Source organism: Hypomesus transpacificus, chromosome 16, assembly GCF_021917145.1.
Source record: "Hypomesus transpacificus isolate Combined female chromosome 16, fHypTra1, whole genome shotgun sequence".
NCBI lineage: Eukaryota > Metazoa > Chordata > Actinopteri > Osmeriformes > Osmeridae > Hypomesus > Hypomesus transpacificus.
In genome coordinates this window covers 7050540-7071271 of record NC_061075.1, presented here as the reverse complement: position 1 = coordinate 7071271, position 20732 = coordinate 7050540, and the positions used below count along the sequence as shown (strand labels likewise).

The following is a 20732-nucleotide window of genomic DNA, read 5'->3' as shown; positions in this document are numbered from 1 at the left end:
CATCGCAGCGTGGGCGTGGTCAAAGGTAAGGCCACGCCCCCGTCATGTCGGGGCCGTATATGCAGGATGTGTTTCAGTGGAATCGAGGTTGTGTCAGTCGTGTGATGTGTCTGTCATGTGATGTGGAAGTCATGTGATTGTGCTTGGCCTCAGCCTTCAGCGCCAACGGGAAGGATGTGATCGTGGACTTCCCCCAGCAGTCTCACTGGACCGGCCTGCTGTCAGAGATGGAGCTGGTGCCTAGCGTGCACCCTGGAGTCAGGTACACACCTCACCCTGGATCACCCTACATGGCTGAGCGCTTAGGGAATCGGGCTACCAATCAGAAGGTTGCCAGTTCGATTCCCGGCCGTGCCAAATGACGTTGTGTCCCTGGGCAGGGCACTTCACCCTACTCGCCTCAGGGGGAATGTCCCTGTACTTACTGTAAATCGCTCTGGATTACAACGTCTGCTAAATGACTACATGTAAATCATGTACTCATCAATGATGCAAACCTATTTTTGAAAATAAATTTCAAATAGTTCTAGAACCTTTCCAAACTTTTTTTTTGTTTTTTTTTCTACGAGTGAACCATCCCATGATCCTCCAGCCGAAATAAATGGTCATAAGGGCATTTTACAAATAGCTCAACAGACTCCTCTCCCCTCCCAGGTGTGACGGCTGTCAGATGTTCCCCATCAACGGCCCCAGGTTCAAGTGCCGGAACTGTGACGACTTTGATTTCTGTGAGAACTGCTACAAGAACCGCAAACACAACACCAGACACTCCTTCAGCAGGATCAACGAACCAGGTGAGAGGAGAGGCGGAGCCTGAGGAGAATATTGAGCCGTGTGTGTATGTCTACGTGCGTGTGTGTCTTCATATACAGTTTGTGTGTAGATACAGATACAGCATTTTGAAATGTGTTTGTGTGCGTGTGTTCACGTCCGTGTGTGGTCTCTCTCCGGAGCGTGTGTTCACGTCCGTGTGTGGTCTCTCTCCAGACCGTGTGTTCACGTCCGTGTGTGGTCTCTCTCCGGAGCGTGTGTTCACGTCCATGTGTGGTCTCTCTCCAGACCGTGTGTTCACGTCCGTGTGTGGTCTCTCTCCGGAGCGTGTGTTCACGTCCGTGTGTGGTCTCTCTCCAGACCGTGTGTTCACGTCCGTGTGTGGTCTCTCTCCAGACCGTGTGTTCACGTCCGTGTGTGGTCTCTCTCCAGACCGTGTGTTCACGTCCGTGTGTGGTCTCTCTCCGGAGCGTGTGTTCACATGTCCGTGTGTGGTCTCTCTCCAGGCCAGACGCCGGCCTTCTGCGGCCGCTCGGGCAAGCAGCTGAAGAAGGCCCACGGCGGGCAGCGCGGCATGCTGATCGACGAGTGGGCCCGCGCCGTCAAGAGCCTCAGCGTGTCGTCCACCGTCAACCAGGCGTCGCGCCTCATCGACGGCAGCGAGCTGTGCTGGCAGTCCTCTGGCTCCCAGGGGAAGGTGGGCGTGGCCGGGGGGAGGGGGGGAGGTGGGCGTGGCCGGGGGGGGAAGGTGGGCGTGGCCGGGGGGGGGAAGGTGGGCCTGGCCGGCGGGGGGAAGGTGGGCCTGGCCGGGGGGGGGGGGGGGAGAGGTGTCAGGACTAGGGTTGGGATCGCGATGGTCATTTCGAACGCTTTCTTGCACTGTTTTTGTTTTAAAGTGGGTGCGAGTAGTAAGGTAGGAGGAGTTTTTGACTTGCTCTCTCTCTCTCTTACCCACTCTCTCTCTTACCCTCTCTCTCGCTCTCTCTCTCGCCCCCTATCTCTGTGTCTCTCTCTCACCCCCTATCTCTGTGTGTGTCTCTCTCTCTGTCTCTCTCTCTCTCTCTCTCTCTCTGTCTTTCTGTGTCTCTCTCTCCCCCCTGCAGCACTGGATCCGTCTGGAGCTCTTCCCAGATGTGCTGGTACACCGGCTGAAGATGACCGTGGACCCTGCAGACAGCAGCTACATGCCCTCCCTGGTGGTGGTCTCAGGTGAGGAACCCTCTCCCCCCTCTCTCCCTCTCCCTCCTCCCTCCTCTCCTCCCTCTCCCCCCTCTCTCCCTCCTCCCCCCTCTCTCTACACTGGGGGCTGTGCCGGCTCGCCCGTTCACCGTTAGCATCGTGGTGTTTTTCCTCTGTAGGCGGCAGCTCCCTGAACAACCTCATCGAGCTGAAGACCATCACCATCAACCCTACGGACACCACCGTCCCTCTGCTGAACGACTGCACCGAGGTGGGTGGACTGGGGGTGATTCGGACCTGCAGACCTCTAGATCTGCAGTCAAATGTCCTGCCACCTCTGAGCTATGTGTAGCCTCCTCCTGTGCTATCTCCAGGACCCAGGGTCCCCCCTGGAGTCCACCTCATACAGGGTCGAGGAGTTCCCTGTATTCTAAAAGCTGCTGTGTGTGTGTGTGTGTGTTCCGCCCCTGTCAGTATCACCGCTACGTGGAGGTGGCCATCAAGCAGTGCCGCAGCTCCGGGATCGACTGTAAGATCCACGGGCTGGCCCTCGTGGGCCGCGTCCGGGCCGAGGACGAAGACCTGGCCACCATCCCCTTCCTGGCCTCCGACAACGAGGAGGACGACGAGGACAAGACCGCCACTGGGAGGTGAGGAGGGGGGGGGGGGGGGGGGGTGTCCAGCTGAGCCGCTAGGTGACTGTGTGGCGGCATCTCTGATGTGGTGTGGTTCCGCTTCTCTGTGTGGTTTATGACGATCTGCACATGGAGAGAGAGGGTGGTGGGGGGGGGGGCGGGGGAGTGGGAGAGAGATCAGAGGGAGAAACGGGAGGAGGGAGCGGGGGATGTGAGAGGGGTTTTAGCAGGAGGGCTGAGGAGATGGGTCTTGTCCGATCCAGAGATCAGCTAAAACGAGAAACGAGGAGCTGGGTACTTTCTAAGAATACAAACGAGCGCACACACGCACATGCGCACACTCATACATACCCACACACGCGTTCTTCCTCCCCAGCCTGGCGAGGAAGAAGTCATCTGGGTTGGAGTCGGCCGCCACCATCCGGACCAAGGTGTTCGTCTGGGGCCTGAACGACAAGGACCAGCTGGGTGGGCTCAAGGGCTCCAAGGTAAACAGCTCCATCTGGGCGGGCCCCAAACACACGTTTAGCCCAGGGCCAAAACGAATATTTCCTCCTGTGGAGTCTCAGGCTGGCCAGGTTGCTCACGTGTTGAGTAAACAAACGGGTCTGGTTCGCTAGCTGCTCATGTTGAAGCCGCCCGAAGCCCGTTAAAGATGTTGGTCGAACACAGCGATGTTGACCGTGTCGTGGGCTGGGAGCAGCTGGTGTTGACCGTGGTGGGGGTCGTCTCTAGATGTTCCGCGGCGCTCACGTCTTGTCGTTCCCCAGATCAAGGTGCCGTCCTTCTCGGAGACGCTGTCCGCTCTCAACGTGGTGCAGGTGGCCGGGGGCTCCAAGAGCCTGTTCGCAGGTGTGTGTGTGTACCAGTGCCAAAACAAGATGCCAATAAGTGTGCCAATAAGTAAAAAAAAAAAAAACTTTTATTCTGAAAAGATCCATCAGAAGTCTAATGTGCACCTGAGCCTCCCAGTCCTCCAGTAACCGCTGCCTCTCCCTGCTCCAGTGACGGCCGAGGGGAAGGTGTACGCGTGCGGCGAGGCCACCAACGGGCGCCTGGGCCTGGGCCTGTCCAGCGGCACCATCCCCATCCCCCGACAGGTGGGGGCCCTCAGCAGCTACGTGGTGAAGAAGGTGGCGGTGCACTCTGGGGGGCGCCACGCCATGGCGCTCACCGTGGACGGCAAGGTGTTCTCCTGGGGAGAGGGCGACGACGGCAAGCTGGGCCACTTCAGCCGGATGTACGCCTCACTTCCTGTCTCTGCACCCACCCATCGGCCGCAGCCATTTCAGAATCATAATAATAGGATTAGAATACGTTCCACTTGTATCGTGCTTTTTTTTAAACACTCAAAAGACACTGCAGGGTGATGAACACACGTGGTCAAATCAGTGATTAGCTGCATGTATGGAGGTCCTCACAGTGGTCACAGTAGTCTCAAACTGTCATTGGAAACAACCACATTTGGCCTCCTTTTTTGCTCAGGGGTCAGTTGTCCCCGCCCTCAAGGCCGTTTGGCCCCCCAAGCCAGGAAGTGAGCAGGAACTAGGTTAATCATCTAGCCAATCGCTAGGTCCCTGGTTCCTTTAAACGAGCGTCGTTTGTCTCCCGTCCAGGAACTGTGACAAGCCGCGGCTGATCGAGGCCCTGAAGACCAAGCGCATCCGGGACATTGCGTGCGGCAGCTCCCACAGCGCGGCCATCACCTCCAGCGGGGAGCTGTACAGCTGGGGCCTGGGGGAGTACGGACGCCTGGGCCACGGGGACAACACCACCCAGCTCCGACCCAAACTGGTACCTCCTCCAGCCCCCAGCCCCTCTCTCTCTCCTGCACGCTCACCTTTGTCCTCTGGCAGTCTCTCTCTCTCTCTCTCTCTCTCTCTCTCTCTCTCTGTCTCTCTGTGTCTCTCTCTCTCTCTCTCTCTGTCTCTCTCACGAGTGACTTTTCTCTCTCGCGCACACTGTCTGCCTTACTGGTGACCTCTGACCTCCTGTGTTTGTGGCGTAGGTGAAGGTGCTTCTGGGTCACCGGGTCATCCAGGTGGCTTGTGGGAGCAGGGACGCCCAGACTCTGGCCCTCACCGATGAAGGTATAGTGTTTCTGGGCAGGGTCCCAGGGCTGGGGGGGGCTGGATGGGGAGGGCGAGGCATCTACAAGCCTACAAGGTGGATCCAGGATCTGCCTACTCACCCTGATGTGGTGATGTCTACAACTGTCAATCTTCTTCCAACGTTAACCAACACAGTCATAAAAAAAATCTAAATAGTCATTTCAGAATTATCAATCTTCTTATCTTCAATTTGTATGTACCTAAAATAATAATAATACTCATCCAAATAGTCATTTCAGCATTCAATGACTATCATCTTTGGAGCTGTTTTGAATGATCTTGGACTCAAAGTAAGCGTGTGTTCCCTGCAGGGCTGGTGTTCTCCTGGGGCGACGGGGACTTTGGGAAGCTGGGCCGGGGGGGCAGCGAGGGCTGCAACGCGCCCCAGAACATCGAGAGGCTCAACGGGCAGAGCGTGTGTCAGATCGAGTGCGGGGCCCAGTTCTCCCTGGCGCTCACCAAGTCTGGAGTGGTGTGGACCTGGTGAGCTCCCCACGGCACAGCCGCTGCCCTCTGGTGGTGAACACGGAGCCTCTCTCTACCGTCACCAGAGGAGTTCACTGCAGCACAGTGCTTTTCTCATGCTGTCTTTCATGCGTACGCAGGCGGCTTTGACGAAAAAGGAAATGTAAAAGTGATGTCAATGTAGACCAGGCCAGGGATTTCCCATTTTTGACATTGTTCATGTCTGGGCTACTTTCACATTGTTTTAAAGGAGCCTCCGTTGGGCGCTGTGTTGACGACGCTCTTGCTCTGTCCAATCAGGGGCAAGGGGGACTACTTCCGCCTGGGCCACGGCACGGACGTGCACGTGCGGAAGCCCCAGATGGTGGAGGGGCTGCGGGGGAAGAGGATCATCCACGTGGCCGTGGGGGCGCTGCACTGCCTGGCCGTCACCGAGACCGGACAGGTGCGCACGCTGGAACGGGGTCCTTTAGCTCGGACGCTTCCATCCACCACTCACAGCACATGGGGGCGGGGGGATTTGAACCGGCAACGTCTTAATCTGTTCCAAACCAAGAAAACTTGCAGTACAGGGGGGTGGGGTAGATTCAAACCCGCAAATAACAAATGATAACCAATAAAACATTGATTTGACCCCCCGCCCTCTAGGTGTACGCGTGGGGCGACAACGACCACGGGCAGCAGGGCAACGGCACCACCACGGTGAACAGGAAGCCCACGCTGGTGCAGGGCCTGGAGGGCCAGAAGATCACGCGCGTGGCCTGTGGCTCCTCCCACAGCGTGGCCTGGACCACCGTGGACATGACCACACCCTCCGTGCACGAGCCTGTGCTCTTCCAGACCGCCAGGGACTCCCTGGGGGCCTCCTATCTAGGTCAGCCTCGACCGCCCGTCTCTCTCTCTGTCTCTGTCTCTCTCTGTCTCTCTCCCTCTCTCTCTCTCTCCCTCTCTCCCTCTCTCTAGACGAGGTCAAAGGTCAGAGTGTCTCCAGACAAGCTTAAAAGATCAGATGACGTCTTGTTAGGCGAGGTTAAAGGTCAAATAACATTTCCTTGAACCAAGGTCAAAGGTCGGGAGACGTCTCTAGACGAGGTGAAAAGGTCAGTTCACTTGTCTCCTGATTGACTGTATATCTGTGTGTGTGTGGCCGGCAGGTGTGCAGTCGGACAGCGGAGACCCGGCCGTGAGTAACAAGCAGAGTGGGCCGAGCAGCGTGAAGCCCCACCGGCCCTCGCTGGCCAAGATCCTGCTGTCCCTGGAGGGCAACCTGGCCAAGCAGCAGTCCTTGTCTCACGTCCTGTCTGCCCTGCAGATCCTGTACGCCAGGTGGGCCCGCCCCCCCGCCACACCTCTCTCCACCCCTCCACACGGCTCTCCTCTGGATGCAGCCCTTTCCATCCGAGTTCAGAGTGCTTTCCGTCTACTGTGTTTTGACTGTGTGTGTGTCTCTGTGTGTGCGTCTACCTTTGTGTGCGTGTGTTCATCAGGGACGCGGTGGTCGGCGCCCTGATGCCCGCCTGCATGATGATTCCCATGGAGTGTCCCTCCAGCCCCCCGGCCCCCCTCTCCGACTCCTCCTCCTCCTCCAGCCCGTCCGAGGCCGAGGGCCCCCCGCTGCCCGCCGAGGCGGAGGAGCGCGTCAGCCCCAACCCCTGGCAGGACCGCAAGGGAGAGGTGAGAATGAAGCCCCCCAGACCAGGGGCACCTCCCCCAGACCAGGGCACTCCCCCAGACCAGGGCACTTCCCCCAGACCAGGGCACTCCCCCCTCCTCCCCCAGACCAGGGGCACCCCCAGGGGTCACGGTCCCAGAACACGGCCCCTCCCCCTGACCTTCCTCCGCTGCGTCCCGTCTCTCCAGGTCAGCTCCTCGGAGGACGCCGTCACGCCCTCGTCGGCCGTCACGCCCTCCGCCGCCGCCGCCTCCGCCCGCCCCTTCATCCCCGTGACCGACGACCCCGGAGCCGCCAGCATCATAGCCGAGACCATGACCAAGACCAAAGAGGTGGGGGAGCCTAGCCGCTTCTAGACACGCGCCCATAGAACTGCACCCAAACCTGCCTGAACCCTCAAGCACCTTCAGGTGTGTCGTATTCTGATCGTCTAGACCGTTCGCGGGAGTTCTGGGAGTTTTCCCCCTTCGTCTTCCTCGAGGGTTGAGGTTGGCTGAGGGGCAGTTCTGTGGGCGTGTGTGAAGCCCTCTGTGACATAGCCCTGCTTGTCAAAACAAGGCTATACAAATACGTCTCATTCGAGTCATCTCTCCGTTCCAGCCTTCAGCTGTATGATCTGAAGTGTTCCTCACCCTCCCAGGCGTCAGGTTGACTGTGTGTTCCTCCTCCCCCCCCCAGGACTCAGAGAGCCAGAACAAGGTGGTGGGTCCGGAGCCCCAGTACCTGGACGAGTTCACCAGCCTCCTGGTCCCCGACGACACGCGGGTCATGGTGGACCTGCTGAAGCTGGCCGTGTCGGTCCGAGCCGGGGACAAGGGCAGGGAGGTGCTCTCGGCCGTGCTGTCGGGCATGGGCACCGCGTACCCGCAGGTGGAGTTCAGGGGTCACGGTGGGGGGGTTTGGGTCAGCCAGGGGGGGCGTGTTATTTAAGTGTTGTAATGTAACCTTTTATGAAGAGTGAGATTTGACCTTTTCAAAACGTGGCCCCTCCCACTTGTCATTAAGAAACTTTTTAATTTAACGACCCACATGTGAAAGCAGTCCTACGCCTCTGGTTTTAGCTGCAGCGTCCAGCAGGATGATCGATAGCTGGGGCGTGTCTGTCATGTCCCATTACTGGGGCTCCCTCTGCCAAAAAACACGGTTTGAACTCGTCCGTTTAAAAATAGAATTTCCCGTCTTTGAGGTAGTTCCCTCCGTGTCCTGCAGGTGGCAGACATGCTGCTGGAGCTGTGCGTGACGGAGCTGGAGGACGTGGCGTCCGACTCCCAGAGCGGCCGGCTGTCCTCCCAGCCCGTGGTGGTGGAGAGCAGCCACCCCTACACCGACGACACCTCCACCAGCGGCACCGTCAAGATCCCAGGTAACACACACACACACGCACACACACTTTCTCATGCACATACACTCGTGGACACCCCTTACGCAGATACGCTCACACACACACAGATATTGTCACGCATGCATACGCAAACGCACGTGGGAACTGGGCTCTGAATAAAATAAGGGTATGTTCATCGGAGTAAAGAGAGAGGCTCTCTCACGCGTGTGCGTGTGTGTGTGTGTGTGTGTGCGTGTGTGTGTGCGTGTGTGTGTGTGTGGTAGGCGCTGAGGGACTGAGAGTGGAATTCGACCGCCAGTGTTCCACCGAGAGACGCCACGACCCTCTCACCATCATGGACGGAGCCAATCGGATCGTCTCCGTCAGATCAGGTGACCCACCAGCAGCAAATCCCGTTCCGAGTCCCCAAAACCTGGCATGCGAACCGAGGTTTTAAGGTCTCAAAGGTGGTTGTCGTCATACGAGGCGAGCTCCTGACGGCTCTCTCTTGTCATTGCTGCATGCCCCAGGGAGGGAGTGGTCTGATTGGTCCAGCGAGCTGAGGATCCCGGGAGATGAGCTCAAGTGGAAGTTCACCAGCGACGGCTCCGTCAACGGCTGGGGCTGGCGCCTCACGGTCTACCCCATCATGCCTGCTGCCGGTCAGGGTTCTCTCTCACACACACACACACACACACACACACACGTTCACATGATCACACACACACACATGCAGTCTCTGAGGTATATTTGCGTCCCCGTCTTTCCGCAGGGCCCAAAGACCTCCTGTCTGACCGCTGCATCCTGTCCTGCCCCTCCATGGCGCTGGTCACCTGCCTGCTGGACTTCCGGCTCAACTTTGCCTCCAACAGGAGCATCGTGCCCCGCCTGGCCGCCTCGCTGGCAGCCTGCGCCCAGCTCAGCGCCCTGGGTAGGAGGAGCTTGGAGCGCTGGGAGAAACAGAGTGGATTCAGGTCTAGGGAGTTGATGCAGGTCTAGGATTTGGATTCAAAACTGTGAGAAATCAGACGGATATGAAGAGTGAGAGCGCGTATATAAATACACACTCAGGACCCGACCCTTCTCGGGTTCGACCCTTAGTTCGATCAGGACGCGTCGAGTCAGAGAGTATCCATTTAGCAGCCGCTTTCATTCAAAGCGACATCGAGAGGGGAGGGGGGGGATTTGATCTCTAGATCGTCTCTAACCACTGAGCTACCCTAGTGCCGTCCCCCCGTTTGACGTGCCGCCGTGCTCTCCTGTGTTCCCCAGCGGCGGGGCATCGCATGTGGGCCCTGCAGCGCCTCCGCAAGCTGCTGACCACCGAGTACGGCCAGTCCATCAACATCAACCGGCTGCTGGGGGACAGCGAGGGGGAGACGCGCTCCATGGTGAGACCAGCGCACAGCACACGCTCCTCCCCCCGCATCTCGACACACGCTCGCTTCTCTCATTTTTCAACCTTGTTTACATGTTTTTCTTTTTTGTATGTGTGTCACCACCTAAAACGCCTCTCCTGCCCCCCTGCTCCAGAGTTTTACAGGCAGTGCGCTGGCCGCCCTGGTGAAGGGCCTGCCCGAGGCCCTGCAGAGGCAGTACGAGTACGAGGACCCCATCGTCAGGGGAGGGAAGCAGCTCCTCCACAGCCCCTTCTTCAAGGTAGGCTGCCGCCAGCTCACAGGTCACCAGTCCTCCCCCTGTGCTCTGCACAGACGGGACAGGCTGCGGTCATGGATTGAAAGGGTGTGTGTGTCGCGTGCAGGTGTTGGTGGCGCTGGCGTGCGACCTGGAGCTGGACGCGCTGCCCTGCTGCGCCGAGACGCACAAGTGGGCGTGGTTCAGGCGCTACTGCACGGCGTCCCGAGTGGCCGTGGGGCTGGACAGGAGGACGCCCCTGCCCAAGCCCTTCCTGGACGAGGTGAGAGCGCGTGACACCGTGTCGAGGATCAGCCCCCCCCCCCCCCTCTCTCCCCACTCCGCCCGAGGCCCTCCAGCAGCCTCTCACCTAACACGCCCCCCCACCCCTCATCCGCCTTCTCCCCCCAAGGTGACCAAGAAGATCCGCGAGCTCATGGCCGATCACGAGAGCCTGAGCGGCCTCCACGAGAGCCACGACGCCTTCCGCCGCGAGCACGACGAGCAGCTGGTGCAGTGGATGAACCGCCGGCCCGACGACTGGACGCTGTCGGCGGGGGGCAGCGGCACCATCTACGGCTGGGGCCACAACCACCGCGGCCAGCTGGGCGGCATCGAGGGGGCCAAGGTCAAGGTGCCCACCCCGACGGAGGCCCTGGCCACGCTGAGGCCGGTGCAGCTGATTGGAGGCGAGCAGACGCTGTTTGCCGTGACGGCGGACGGGAAGGTGAGGGGATGAGGTGGATGATGACTGGATGAGAGGGGATACACTGCTGTCTGTCTGAGACAGGGGAGGGCGCCGTCTCCTCAGCATGGGATGTCACTAAACCTGTTTCTCTCTCTCTCTCCCTCCCTCTCCCTCTCCCTCTCCCTCTCCCTCTCCCTCTCCCTCTCCCTCTCCCTCTCCCTCTCCCTCTCCCTCTCTCTCTCTCTCTCTCTCTCTCTCTCTCTCTCTCTCTCCCTCCCCCTCTCTCCCCATCTCCAGCTCTATGCCACAGGTTACGGGGCGGGCGGCAGGCTGGGGATCGGGGGCACGGAGTCGGTGTCCACCCCCACCCTGCTGGAGTCCATCCAGCACGTGTTCATCCGGAAGGTGGCGGTGAACTCCGGCGGGAAGCACTGCCTGGCGCTGTCGTCCGAGGGCGAGGTGTACTCCTGGGGGGAGGCCGAGGACGGGAAGCTGGGCCACGGGAACCGGAGGTCAGTCTGGGTGGGAGGGAGGGGGAAGGGGGAAGGGAGAGAGGTGGGGTTGATCATGGGGGTGGTCAGGGTTGAGGTGGTGTAGCTGTACTGACTGTGCCGGCTCCCCCCCCCCCAGCCCCTGCGACCGCCCCCGGGTCATCGAGTCCCTGCGGGGGGTGGAGGTGGTGGACGTAGCGGCGGGCGGCGCCCACAGCGCCTGCATCACGGCCAGCGGGGAGCTGTACACCTGGGGCAAGGGCCGCTACGGCCGGCTGGGCCACGGGGACAGCGAAGACCAGCTCAAACCCAAACTGGTGAGTCCTGAACTCACTGGACGCTCCTCACGCGTCAGACACCCTCCGGAGGAAAGGTGGGGGGCGGTGTCTGCGATATGTCGGGGTGCATTCTGGGATTGTAATCGTGTGTGTGTCCAGGTGGACGCGCTGCAGGGCCACCGGGTGATCGACGTGGCGTGCGGCAGCGGCGACGCCCAGACGCTGTGCCTGTCGGACGACGACATGGTGTGGTCGTGGGGCGACGGGGACTACGGCAAGCTGGGCCGGGGCGGCAGCGACGGCTGCAAGGTCCCCATGAAGGTAACGCCCGGTGCGGCCAGCAGGGGGCGCCGTTTGCTCCACAGGGAGGAGGAGGAGGAGGATTTGTTGGACGATTCTGGGATGATGCCGGGATGATAATGAGGAGGATATTGGGGATGATGCTGGGAGGGTGATAATAAGATTGAAATGAGGATTGGAGGGATATATTGATGGGGAGGATGATGATGACCAGGATGAGGATGATGACAGACTGAATGACGCTGTGTGTGTGTGTCTTCTCCCCCTGCTCTCCGGTCAGATCGACTCCCTGACGGGGCTGGGCGTGGTCAAGGTCGAGTGCGGCTCCCAGTTCTCTGTGGCGCTCACCAAGTCTGGGGCAGTGTACACCTGGTACGACCTCCCCTGACCCTGCCCCCCACACAGAGCATCACGCTCCCCCCCCCCCCCCAAGGCCCTGGCGTGACCTGTGTGTGTGTGTGTGTGTGTGTGTCCATCCTCCAGGGGGAAAGGAGACTACCACCGCCTGGGCCACGGCTCGGACGACCACGTGCGGCGACCCCGACAGGTGCAGGGGCTCCAGGGGAAGAAGGTCATCGCCATAGCGACGGGGTCCCTCCACTGCGTGTGCTGCACGGAGGATGGTAGGGGGCGGTCCGCTTCTCATTGACGCGATTGGTCGGCATGGGGAGCAGCTTTTCAGTATTGGTCGATATGAGGGGGCTTTTCACTAGAGGCCTGTTCGGGGTTCCCTTGTTCCGTGTGTATAGCTCCTTGTGCTGTTTGTCTCAGGAGAAGTGTACACCTGGGGGGACAACGACGAGGGCCAGCTGGGAGACGGGACCACCAACGCCATCCAGCGGCCGCGGCTGGTCGCCGCGCTGCAGGGCAAGAAGATCAACCGGGTGGCCTGTGGCTCCGCCCACACGCTGGCCTGGTCCACGAGCAAGCCCACCAACGCTGGCAAGCTGCCCGCTCAGGTACCAGCACTCCCCAGGCCCAGGCCTCACTCCCAGACCCAGGCCTCACTCCCAGGCCTCACTCCCAGACCCAGGCCTCACTCCCAGACCCAGGCCTCACTCCCAGGCCTCACTCCCAGACCCAGGCCTCACTCCCCAGGCCCAGGCCTCACTCCCAGACCCAGGCCTCACTCCCAGACCCAGGCCTCACTCCCAAACCCAGGCCTCAATCCTCACACCTTCTCTCTCTGTGTGTGTGTGTACATGTGGGGTTCCCAGGTGCCCATGGAATACAACCACCTCCAGGAGATCCCCATCATAGCCCTGAGGAACAGGCTGCTGCTGCTGCACCACATCTCGGAGCTCTTCTGCCCCTGCATCCCCATGTTCGACCTGGAGGGCCGTCTGGGCCAGGCGGGCCACGGGCCCCCGGTGGGCTTCGACACGCTGCGCGGCATCCTCATCTCCCAGGGCAAGGTAGGCCCCTGGCCCACAGCCAGCGGACGCCCCTGTCAAACAGACCCGCCCGGTCAACGCCAGCTCGTCTGACGTGTGCGCTTTTTTGGGCGTCTCCCCCCTACAGGAAGCGGCGTTCCGGAAGGTCGTCCAGGCGACCATGGTGCGGGACCGCCAACATGGCCCGGTGGTGGAGCTCAACAGGATACAGGTAGAGGAGCGCTCTGTGGTTGTGTAGGAGAACCCAGCGTGCTGGTCGGCCCTTGCGGGGTCTGTGGGAACACTTTGAAAGCAGCTGCTAACGTGTCGTTCGGTTCAGCGAGCCAGGGGCTCCTTTCACGCTGGTGCACAATTACGGCTCGCTCTGTCCTCCCTCCCTCCCTTTTTTACCCCTTCACTTGTTCCCTCCCTCTCTCTCCCCCCTCCCCCTCCCTCCCTCTCCCCCCCCCCTCCCTCTTTCTCCCCCCCTCTATCCCTCCCACCCCTCCCTCTCGTAGTCTAGACATGGCTTGGTTTCGGTGTCCCATGTGATCTTTCATAAGGGGATATCGGAGTGATGCGTGATCGGTGCTCCAGCCCTGCCTGGGGGGGGGGGGGCGGGGCGGGGGTTCCTGGCCCTGAGCTGCAGACTTTACCCCCACACAGTGCCTCGATCTGGGCCACTGCACTCAGACCGCCCCCCTCCCTCCCCCTCCCTCCCCCTCCCTCCCCCAGAGCTGAGCACGTAGCCCTGGCACAGAGAGCTGTCACTTTCACAACCTCACACCCATCACTGAGCCCTTTCTACCTGGCAGAGCAGCAGAGGGAAGAGGAACACCGACATGATCTCTCACCTCTCTCTCTCCCCCACTCTCTCTCTCCCCTCTCTCTCCCTCCCCTCTCTCTCTCTCTCCCCTCTCTCTATCTATCTCTCTCTCCCCTCTCTCTCTCTCCTCTCTCTATCTCTCTCTCCCCTCTCTCTATCTATCTCTCTCTCTCCTCTCTCTCTCTCCTCTCTCTATCTCTCTCTCTCTCCCATCTCTCTCTCTCTCTCTCTCTCCCCCACTCTCTATCTCTCTCCCCTCTCTCTCTATCTCTCTCGCCCTCTGTTTCTCTCTGTGTCTCTCTCCCTGCCTCCCGTTGTCTCTCTCTCTTCCCCCTCTCCTCTCGCCAGGTGAAGCGCTCCCGCAGCAAAGGGGGCCTGGCGGGCCCAGACGGCACCAAGTCTGTGTTTGGTCAGATGTGCTCCAAGATGAGCTCCTTCAGCCCTGACAGCCTGCTGCTGCCCCACCGCGTCTGGAAGGTCAAATTTGTGGGTAGGTTTCACCGGCGTGACCTCTGACCCCTGCATCACAACGACTTCTAGGACCCCCCCCCCCCCCCCCCCTTCACGTGGGACACTTGTCAGCTGAGCGCTCAGTAGATGGTGTCCCTTTGATGTGATCTGTACTGTGTGTGTGTGAAAGTGATTGATCTAAGCATTGCGTGAGTCGATGTTCTATATTTTGCTGCTAGCTGTTCTGAGTATTCTTTGTGTGTGAACCGCGTGTGTGTGTATGTGAACCGTGTGTGTGTGTGAACAATGTGTGTGTGTGCTCCCAGGCGAGTCTGTGGATGACTGTGGCGGAGGCTACAGTGAGTCCATAGCAGAGATGTGTGAGGAGCTGCAGAACGGCCTGACCCTGCTGCTCATCGTCACCCCCAACGGGCGCGACGAGTCGGGCGCCAACCGGGACTGCTTCCTGCTCAACCCCGCCGCCAAGACCCCCCTGCACATGAACATGTTCCGCTTCCTGGGTAGGAACCTCCCTCCTCCCCTGTGTGTGGTGGTTCTGTGTGGTTCTGGTTCTAAAGGGGTTTGGGTTCTGTGTGGTTCTGGTTATAAACGGGTGGTGGTTCTGTGTGGTTCTGGTTATAAAGGGGTTTGGGTTCTGTGTGGTTCTGGTTCTAAACGGGTGGTGGTTCTGTGTGGTTCTGGTTCTAAAGGGGTTTGGGTTCTGTGTGGTTCTGGTTATAAACGGGTGGTGGTTCTGTGTGGTTCTGCAGGAGTTCTCCTGGGCATCGCTATCAGAACAGGCAGCCCCCTCAGTCTGAACCTGGCAGAACCCGTCTGGAAGCAGCTGGCCGGCATGAACCTCACCATCGCTGACCTCAGTGAGGTATGCATTCCTCTGCTCCTGTGTGTGTGTGTGTGTGTGTGCATACCTCTGTCTTGTGTGTAAGTCCTTTTCTCAGGAATTGGAACTTTCACACACACTTCTCCCAGGATGTCACCTGACCTTGTACTGTATGTGAGCCGTCATTGGACGTTCTGTAACCTTTCTTCCAACCCGATCTGTCGACGGGAAAAGACACACGTCCTGGTTATAAATTTTTTCTTCCAAGCTGTAGGAATGTACAGCTGCACTTTGCGTAGATTTACGTAAACGTCTTTTCAACCTTAATCTCTTTACACAACCAACTTGTTAGCAAACGTGTACGTCTGAGCATTCCAGCTCAGAAACGCACCATGACCTTTGACCCCGCGGTGGCGGCGGGACGGCCGTGGCGACAGGAAGCAGCGTTCCTCTCTCACGGCATGAACGTCCTCTGAGGGAGGCTGGGAGCCGGCGCACCTAAAGGCTCCTCTCCTCCAGAGTGTCGTCATCGTTCTGCCCTTTCCAAGCACCTTTGGCCTGTGTGCACCAGTGTACGTGCGGCTAAGGAAGAGACAAGCCAGCGAGTGTAGGTCTCTCTCCTCCTGCGTCCACGCTGGGATCATGAGCTGGTGAAACGTGCGCAGGGAGCCCAGCGCTGTGGGGGAGAGGCTGTTGGCTGAACAAAGCTCCCGCTGTGTGCTGCGTTGGCCCGGAGACAGCACAAAGGTTAGGGAGCGGAGGAGCCGCCACAAGACCAGCAGTCCTCTCCCAGACCCCCCCCCCCCCCCCCCCCGTCCCACCCGTCCCACCACATGCAGGCTTTATACCGCAGCTATCCCACGCTCGCTCGCGCACTCCTGCCCACGTAGGCACACACAGGTGCACGCTCACGCACCCGTGAAGGGTCACTTTGTTAGGGTCAATTTATGTCAGAAAAGACCCATCTGTCTGTTTGTCTAACCTGTCTGTCTGTCTGACCTGTCTAACCCGTCTGTCTCTCCTCCAGGTGGATAACGACTGACTAACCTGTCTTGTCTGTCTTCTGTCTGACCTGTCTGTCTGACCTTTCTGTCTAGCCTGTCTGTCTGTCCTCCAGGTGGATAAAGAATCTCTAACCTGTCTTGTCTGTCTGTCTGACCTGTCTGTCTGTCTGACCTGTCTGTCTGTCTGACCTGTCTGTCTCCAGGTGGATAAGGACTTCATCCCGGGGCTGATGTACATCCGGGACAACGAGGCGACGGCGGAAGAGTTTGAGGCGATGACGCTGCCCTTCACCGTGCCCAACGCCAGCGGCCAGGACATCCAGCTGAGCTCCAAGCACTCCCACATCACCCTGGAGAACCGCGCCGAGTACGTCCGCCTGGCCATCAACTACAGGTAAGGACACGCCTCCGACACGCCTCCGACACGCCACCTCTGTGTCCAGTGTTTCTGTTGTGTGTGAGTGTCTCTCGTGTCTGTGTCTCTAGGAAGTGTGTGTGTGTGTGTTTGTGTGTGTGTTTATATATCTAGTGTGTGTGTGTGTATCTAGTGTGTGTGTGTGCTCTGTCCTGTTCCTCAGCCAGCTGTGTCTCTGCCCTGCAGGCTCCATGAGTTTGACGAGCAGGTGTGTGCGGTGCGTGAGGGCATGGCCCGGGTGGTCCCGGTGCCCCTGCTCTCCCTCTTCACCGGCTACGAGCTGGAGACCATGGTAGGGCCTTCACACCGGGGGCTTGTGTGTGTGTGTGTCTATGGGATACTTTTTAGTATGGAGTGTGTGTGTGTGTGTGTGTGTGGATAAGGTTGTGTGTGCGTAGCTCCAACCCTAACCCCCCTCCCCCCCAGGTGTGTGGCAGCCCAGACATCCCCCTGCACCTCCTCAAGTCGGTGGCCACCTACAAGGGGGTGGAGCCCACGGCGCCCCTCATCCAGTGGTTCTGGGAGGTGATGGAGTCCTTCTCCAACACAGAGAGGTCCCTGTTCCTGCGCTTCGTCTGGGGCCGCACCCGCCTGCCCCGCACCATCGCCGACTTCCGGGGACGAGACTTCGTCGTACAGGTGAGGGGGGGGGACACGCAGGCCAGTATAAGTGTCTGTGCTTGACTTGGTATACAATGATGGGCCTGTGCGTGTATAGCTGGAATGAAGGTCATGTATGTTGAGGCCGCGCTCCGTGTTTATCCACGTGCTTTGTTTCCGTCGGGAGATATCGTTCTTCGTAACTGGCTCGTGAGGAGCCAGGCCTTGCCGTTGGCGGCAGTGTGGGACCAGCGGTCATGCGTGTGTCCGTGCGTTCCAGGTGCTGGACAAGTACAACCCTCCGGACCACTTCCTGCCCGAGTCGTACACCTGCTTCTTCCTGCTCAAGCTGCCCAGGTACTCCTGCAAGCTGGTGCTGGAGGAGAAGCTCAAGTACGCCATCCACTTCTGCAAGTCCATCGACACGGACGACTACGCCCGCATCGCGCTGACGGGCGAGCCGGCCGCCGACGACAGCAGCGAGGACTCGGACAACGAAGACGCCGACTCCTTCGCCTCGGACTCCACGCAGGATTACCTGACCGGACACTGACTCCCTGACCTTTAACCCCCTGACCCCCCCCCCCGCGCGCGCGCGCTCGCCGGAGAAAATGGGGCAAAGGCCCCCCCCAAAGACTAAATGAGGATGAGAAAACGCGACCGCGCTGAATCTCACCTATTGATACGTACACACACATATGCATTCATACACACACACACATTTATACACACACTCATGCACACACACACACACATGCATTCTGCTACGACTCACCCTTACGTGGAGAAGAAAAAAAGTGAATTATGTGCAATTAGCTTTGACGGCACTGTACGCCAGAGAAGAAACCTAGACTCTCATATAGTCTGTTTAAAAATAATTTGGAGGGGAAGAGTCGCACCAGGGGTCGTCATGTCCCCTGAGACCCCTGTTGGGCGCGCAGCCTAGCGCTGTGGTAGACGCGCGAGCCGTCTATCTTTAGATTGTTGTACGTTGTGAAGGATGCCTGACAAATGAGTAGGATTGCGTTTTTTTTCTTTTCCTTTTCCATTCTTTCTCTGTCACAAGGGTTTTCTTCAAAAGAACCTTTTTAAGATTCAGTGTCAGTGTTTCTCACTCGGCTCGCACCAATCAGAACCGGGGGGAGGAAGGTCATGTGACAACGACTGTCTCTCGATTTAACACACGTGTATGCTGCACTGTCCTATGAAAAAAATGTATATAATGATTGTGCCATGTATTCATGAAAAGGTCTCATTCCTGCATATTAAATGTTAATAAAAACAATTCTGTTAATAAATTAAAATGATAAAAAGCCCTTCTCCAGTCTCTCTTTTTTTCCCCCCAACATGAGAATGTTTATTGCTGCTTTAAAACTGATCTTTTCTTGTTTCTGGCTTAACCAGGATGCATTTGGAGGCAGCTGTAGGTGTCAGTTTCGACGTGCCTCATGCCCAGTCTGTCGGGTCCAGCCTCAGGCTCTTCCCGAGCCTTCACTTCCCATCCTGCTCCCAGTGGGAGGCTCCAGTAAACTGGTTGGAGGTCAGAGCCTCGTCTCCTGCTCTCTCTCTCCTGCTCTTTCCCCTGCTCTCTCTCTCCTGCTCTCTCTCTCTCCTACTCTCTCCCCTGCTCTCTCTCTCCTGCTCTCTCTCTCTCCTGCTCTCTCTCCTGCTCTCTCTCTCCTGCTCTCTCCTGCTCTCTCTCCTGCTGTCTCTCTTGCTCTCTCTCCTGCTCTTTCTCTCCTGCTCTCTCTCCTGCTTTCTCTCTCCTGCTCTCTCTCTCCTGCTCTCTCTCTCCTTGTCTCTCCCCTGCTCTCTCTCCACCACGCCTCTCCTCAGAACTGGTTCGAAGGATTACAGTAGAGCACGAGAAAACGCTGTGTTTATATCACGGCTTTAATTTGGCTTAAAAAAAAGAATCCCGAGAATTCTTTGTAGTCTTACCTCCCTTCCCTCCCACCTACTACCAGCCCACCACACACACAGACTCTGCACTTTTTCTGCTCCAGATCACGTATATTTCACTGGGTCAGGTGCTTTTCCCGTGCATCAGGACCCTGGGGCCCAGGGAGGGGGGGGGGGGGGGGGGGGGGGGGGGGGGGGGGGGGAAGAGAGCGCTCTGAACAGCAGTGTGTGTTCAGTCTCATTCGGCCACAGAGTAGGCCTGTCTTTATATGGTCAGGCTTGTGTTACGTGAACTGGCCAGTCGCCGCCCACGGAAAATCATTTCACTGTACAGCATATTGACTCCACCACCCACTTTTAGGATACATTTGACCACGCCTCATTGTTTTATTGCTTGGTTTAATGTAAAGCTGCTAGTTCCAGTTCAAATGAACTCAACAGAGTTTTATATTGTATCTCGACTGACATACCATACCTTACCATTCCTGATTTGAATACAGTATGCAAGGATTAGTTTGAGTGACATTCTCATATCACCCAGATTACTCTTTGGTAGTTCATTGTCCAGAAACTATCCGAAAGAAGTGATTTAATGAGACTCAGAATAAGTAGAATGACTGTACATGAAGAGTTCAAATTCTCCATTTGGGTTGTAGTGTGCAGCTTAGGGTACTTCCACACCTCTCTGCCGAGGACCTGTTGATATGGTTCAGATTCCAGCGGTCATGTGCTGTGAGAAGTACAGCAGTCCCAGTTTTGCTGTAGTCTACTTCCCTCCCTCCCTGTCCCTCCCCCCAGGATCACTCATAAGACTCCTCAATAGCAGGAATGAATACCAACATGGTTCACTGGCTCGACCCGTCTTAAGGTTCAGATTTGTACATGCCTCCGGTGTGTCAGGTATGCTGCATGCTGTACCAAGCGGACAGCGGTGGTAATCCTGGTCTCTGGACTCTTAAGATCGAACGTGGAGTTGTGATTTATACATGAGGGACAATACAGTGTACACTCCACACACAGTAGACCTGTATCAAGTATGAAACCATATGTTGTGTCGTCCAATGGTTTGGTCAAAAGTTATATACTATATATTTATATATATATATAAAAATATGTACTCAGTTCATATATAGTCCTCTGTTGTATACATTACATTGTTTATCTTTTTAAAGATCTGTCCCCATGTGTAAAGTACCTGTGCAATTATCTCAATTAGAACTCATCCTTGATTGTAGGATCTAAAGTGAAATGAGAGATGCTGATCTTCCTCCCAGTGGGCCTGCTGATCTTCCTTCCAGTGGGCCTGCTGATCTTCCTTCCAGTGGGCCAGCTGATCTTCCTCCCAGTGGGCCTGCTGATCTTCCTCCCAGTGGGCCTGCTGATCTTCCTTCCAGTGGGCCGGCTGATCTTCCTCCCAGTGGGCCAGCTGATCTTCCTCCCAGTGGGCCAGCTGATCTTCCTCCCAGTGGGCCAGCTGATCTTCCTCCCAGTGGGCCAGCTGATCTTCCTCCCAGTGGGCCAGCTGATCTTCCTCCCAGTGGGCTTGCTGATCTTCCTCCCAGTGGGCCTGCTGATCTAAGCACACCCCACGTGTGGAGCCCCATCAACACACGGACGCATTTGGCGTCACGTATTCGCCGACGGTCCCCGGCGCAGGTTTGATGTGGGTGAGCATGTGACGCTCTGTCAGTGCCTGAACAGTCCCACAAGACCAGAGAGCAAGCTGCCCCCTAGTCATCCTGCCTCTGGGGCTGCGTCTCTGTGTCTCTGATGTC

At 58.0% G+C, this 20732-nt stretch overlaps 1 protein-coding gene across 1 annotated transcript in view; it reads left to right on the top strand.

Annotated features, from left to right (window-relative positions):
• herc2 (HECT and RLD domain containing E3 ubiquitin protein ligase 2) overlaps positions 1-18368 on the top strand; it is a 43900-nt gene extending 25532 nt beyond the window's left edge. The window contains 42 exon segments of the mRNA XM_047037234.1: positions 1-25; positions 154-262; positions 655-794; positions 1278-1468; positions 1875-1980; positions 2130-2221; positions 2425-2600; positions 2962-3073; positions 3356-3437; positions 3591-3825; positions 4202-4379; positions 4594-4675; positions 5008-5179; positions 5462-5606; positions 5810-6035; positions 6316-6487; positions 6649-6835; positions 7022-7165; positions 7512-7703; positions 8043-8196; positions 8439-8546; positions 8685-8816; positions 8927-9085; positions 9427-9545; positions 9688-9813; positions 9917-10072; positions 10202-10516; positions 10775-10989; positions 11108-11285; positions 11406-11567; positions 11827-11918; positions 12030-12169; positions 12318-12505; positions 12764-12961; positions 13068-13151; positions 14094-14235; positions 14522-14716; positions 14966-15078; positions 16244-16434; positions 16642-16747; positions 16882-17094; positions 17336-18368. Coding sequence (XP_046893190.1) covers positions 1-25; positions 154-262; positions 655-794; positions 1278-1468; positions 1875-1980; positions 2130-2221; positions 2425-2600; positions 2962-3073; positions 3356-3437; positions 3591-3825; positions 4202-4379; positions 4594-4675; positions 5008-5179; positions 5462-5606; positions 5810-6035; positions 6316-6487; positions 6649-6835; positions 7022-7165; positions 7512-7703; positions 8043-8196; positions 8439-8546; positions 8685-8816; positions 8927-9085; positions 9427-9545; positions 9688-9813; positions 9917-10072; positions 10202-10516; positions 10775-10989; positions 11108-11285; positions 11406-11567; positions 11827-11918; positions 12030-12169; positions 12318-12505; positions 12764-12961; positions 13068-13151; positions 14094-14235; positions 14522-14716; positions 14966-15078; positions 16244-16434; positions 16642-16747; positions 16882-17094; positions 17336-17608 — 6525 coding nt within the window. The 3' untranslated portion in view covers positions 17609-18368.
• The last annotated feature ends 2364 nt before the right edge of the window (positions 18369-20732 follow it).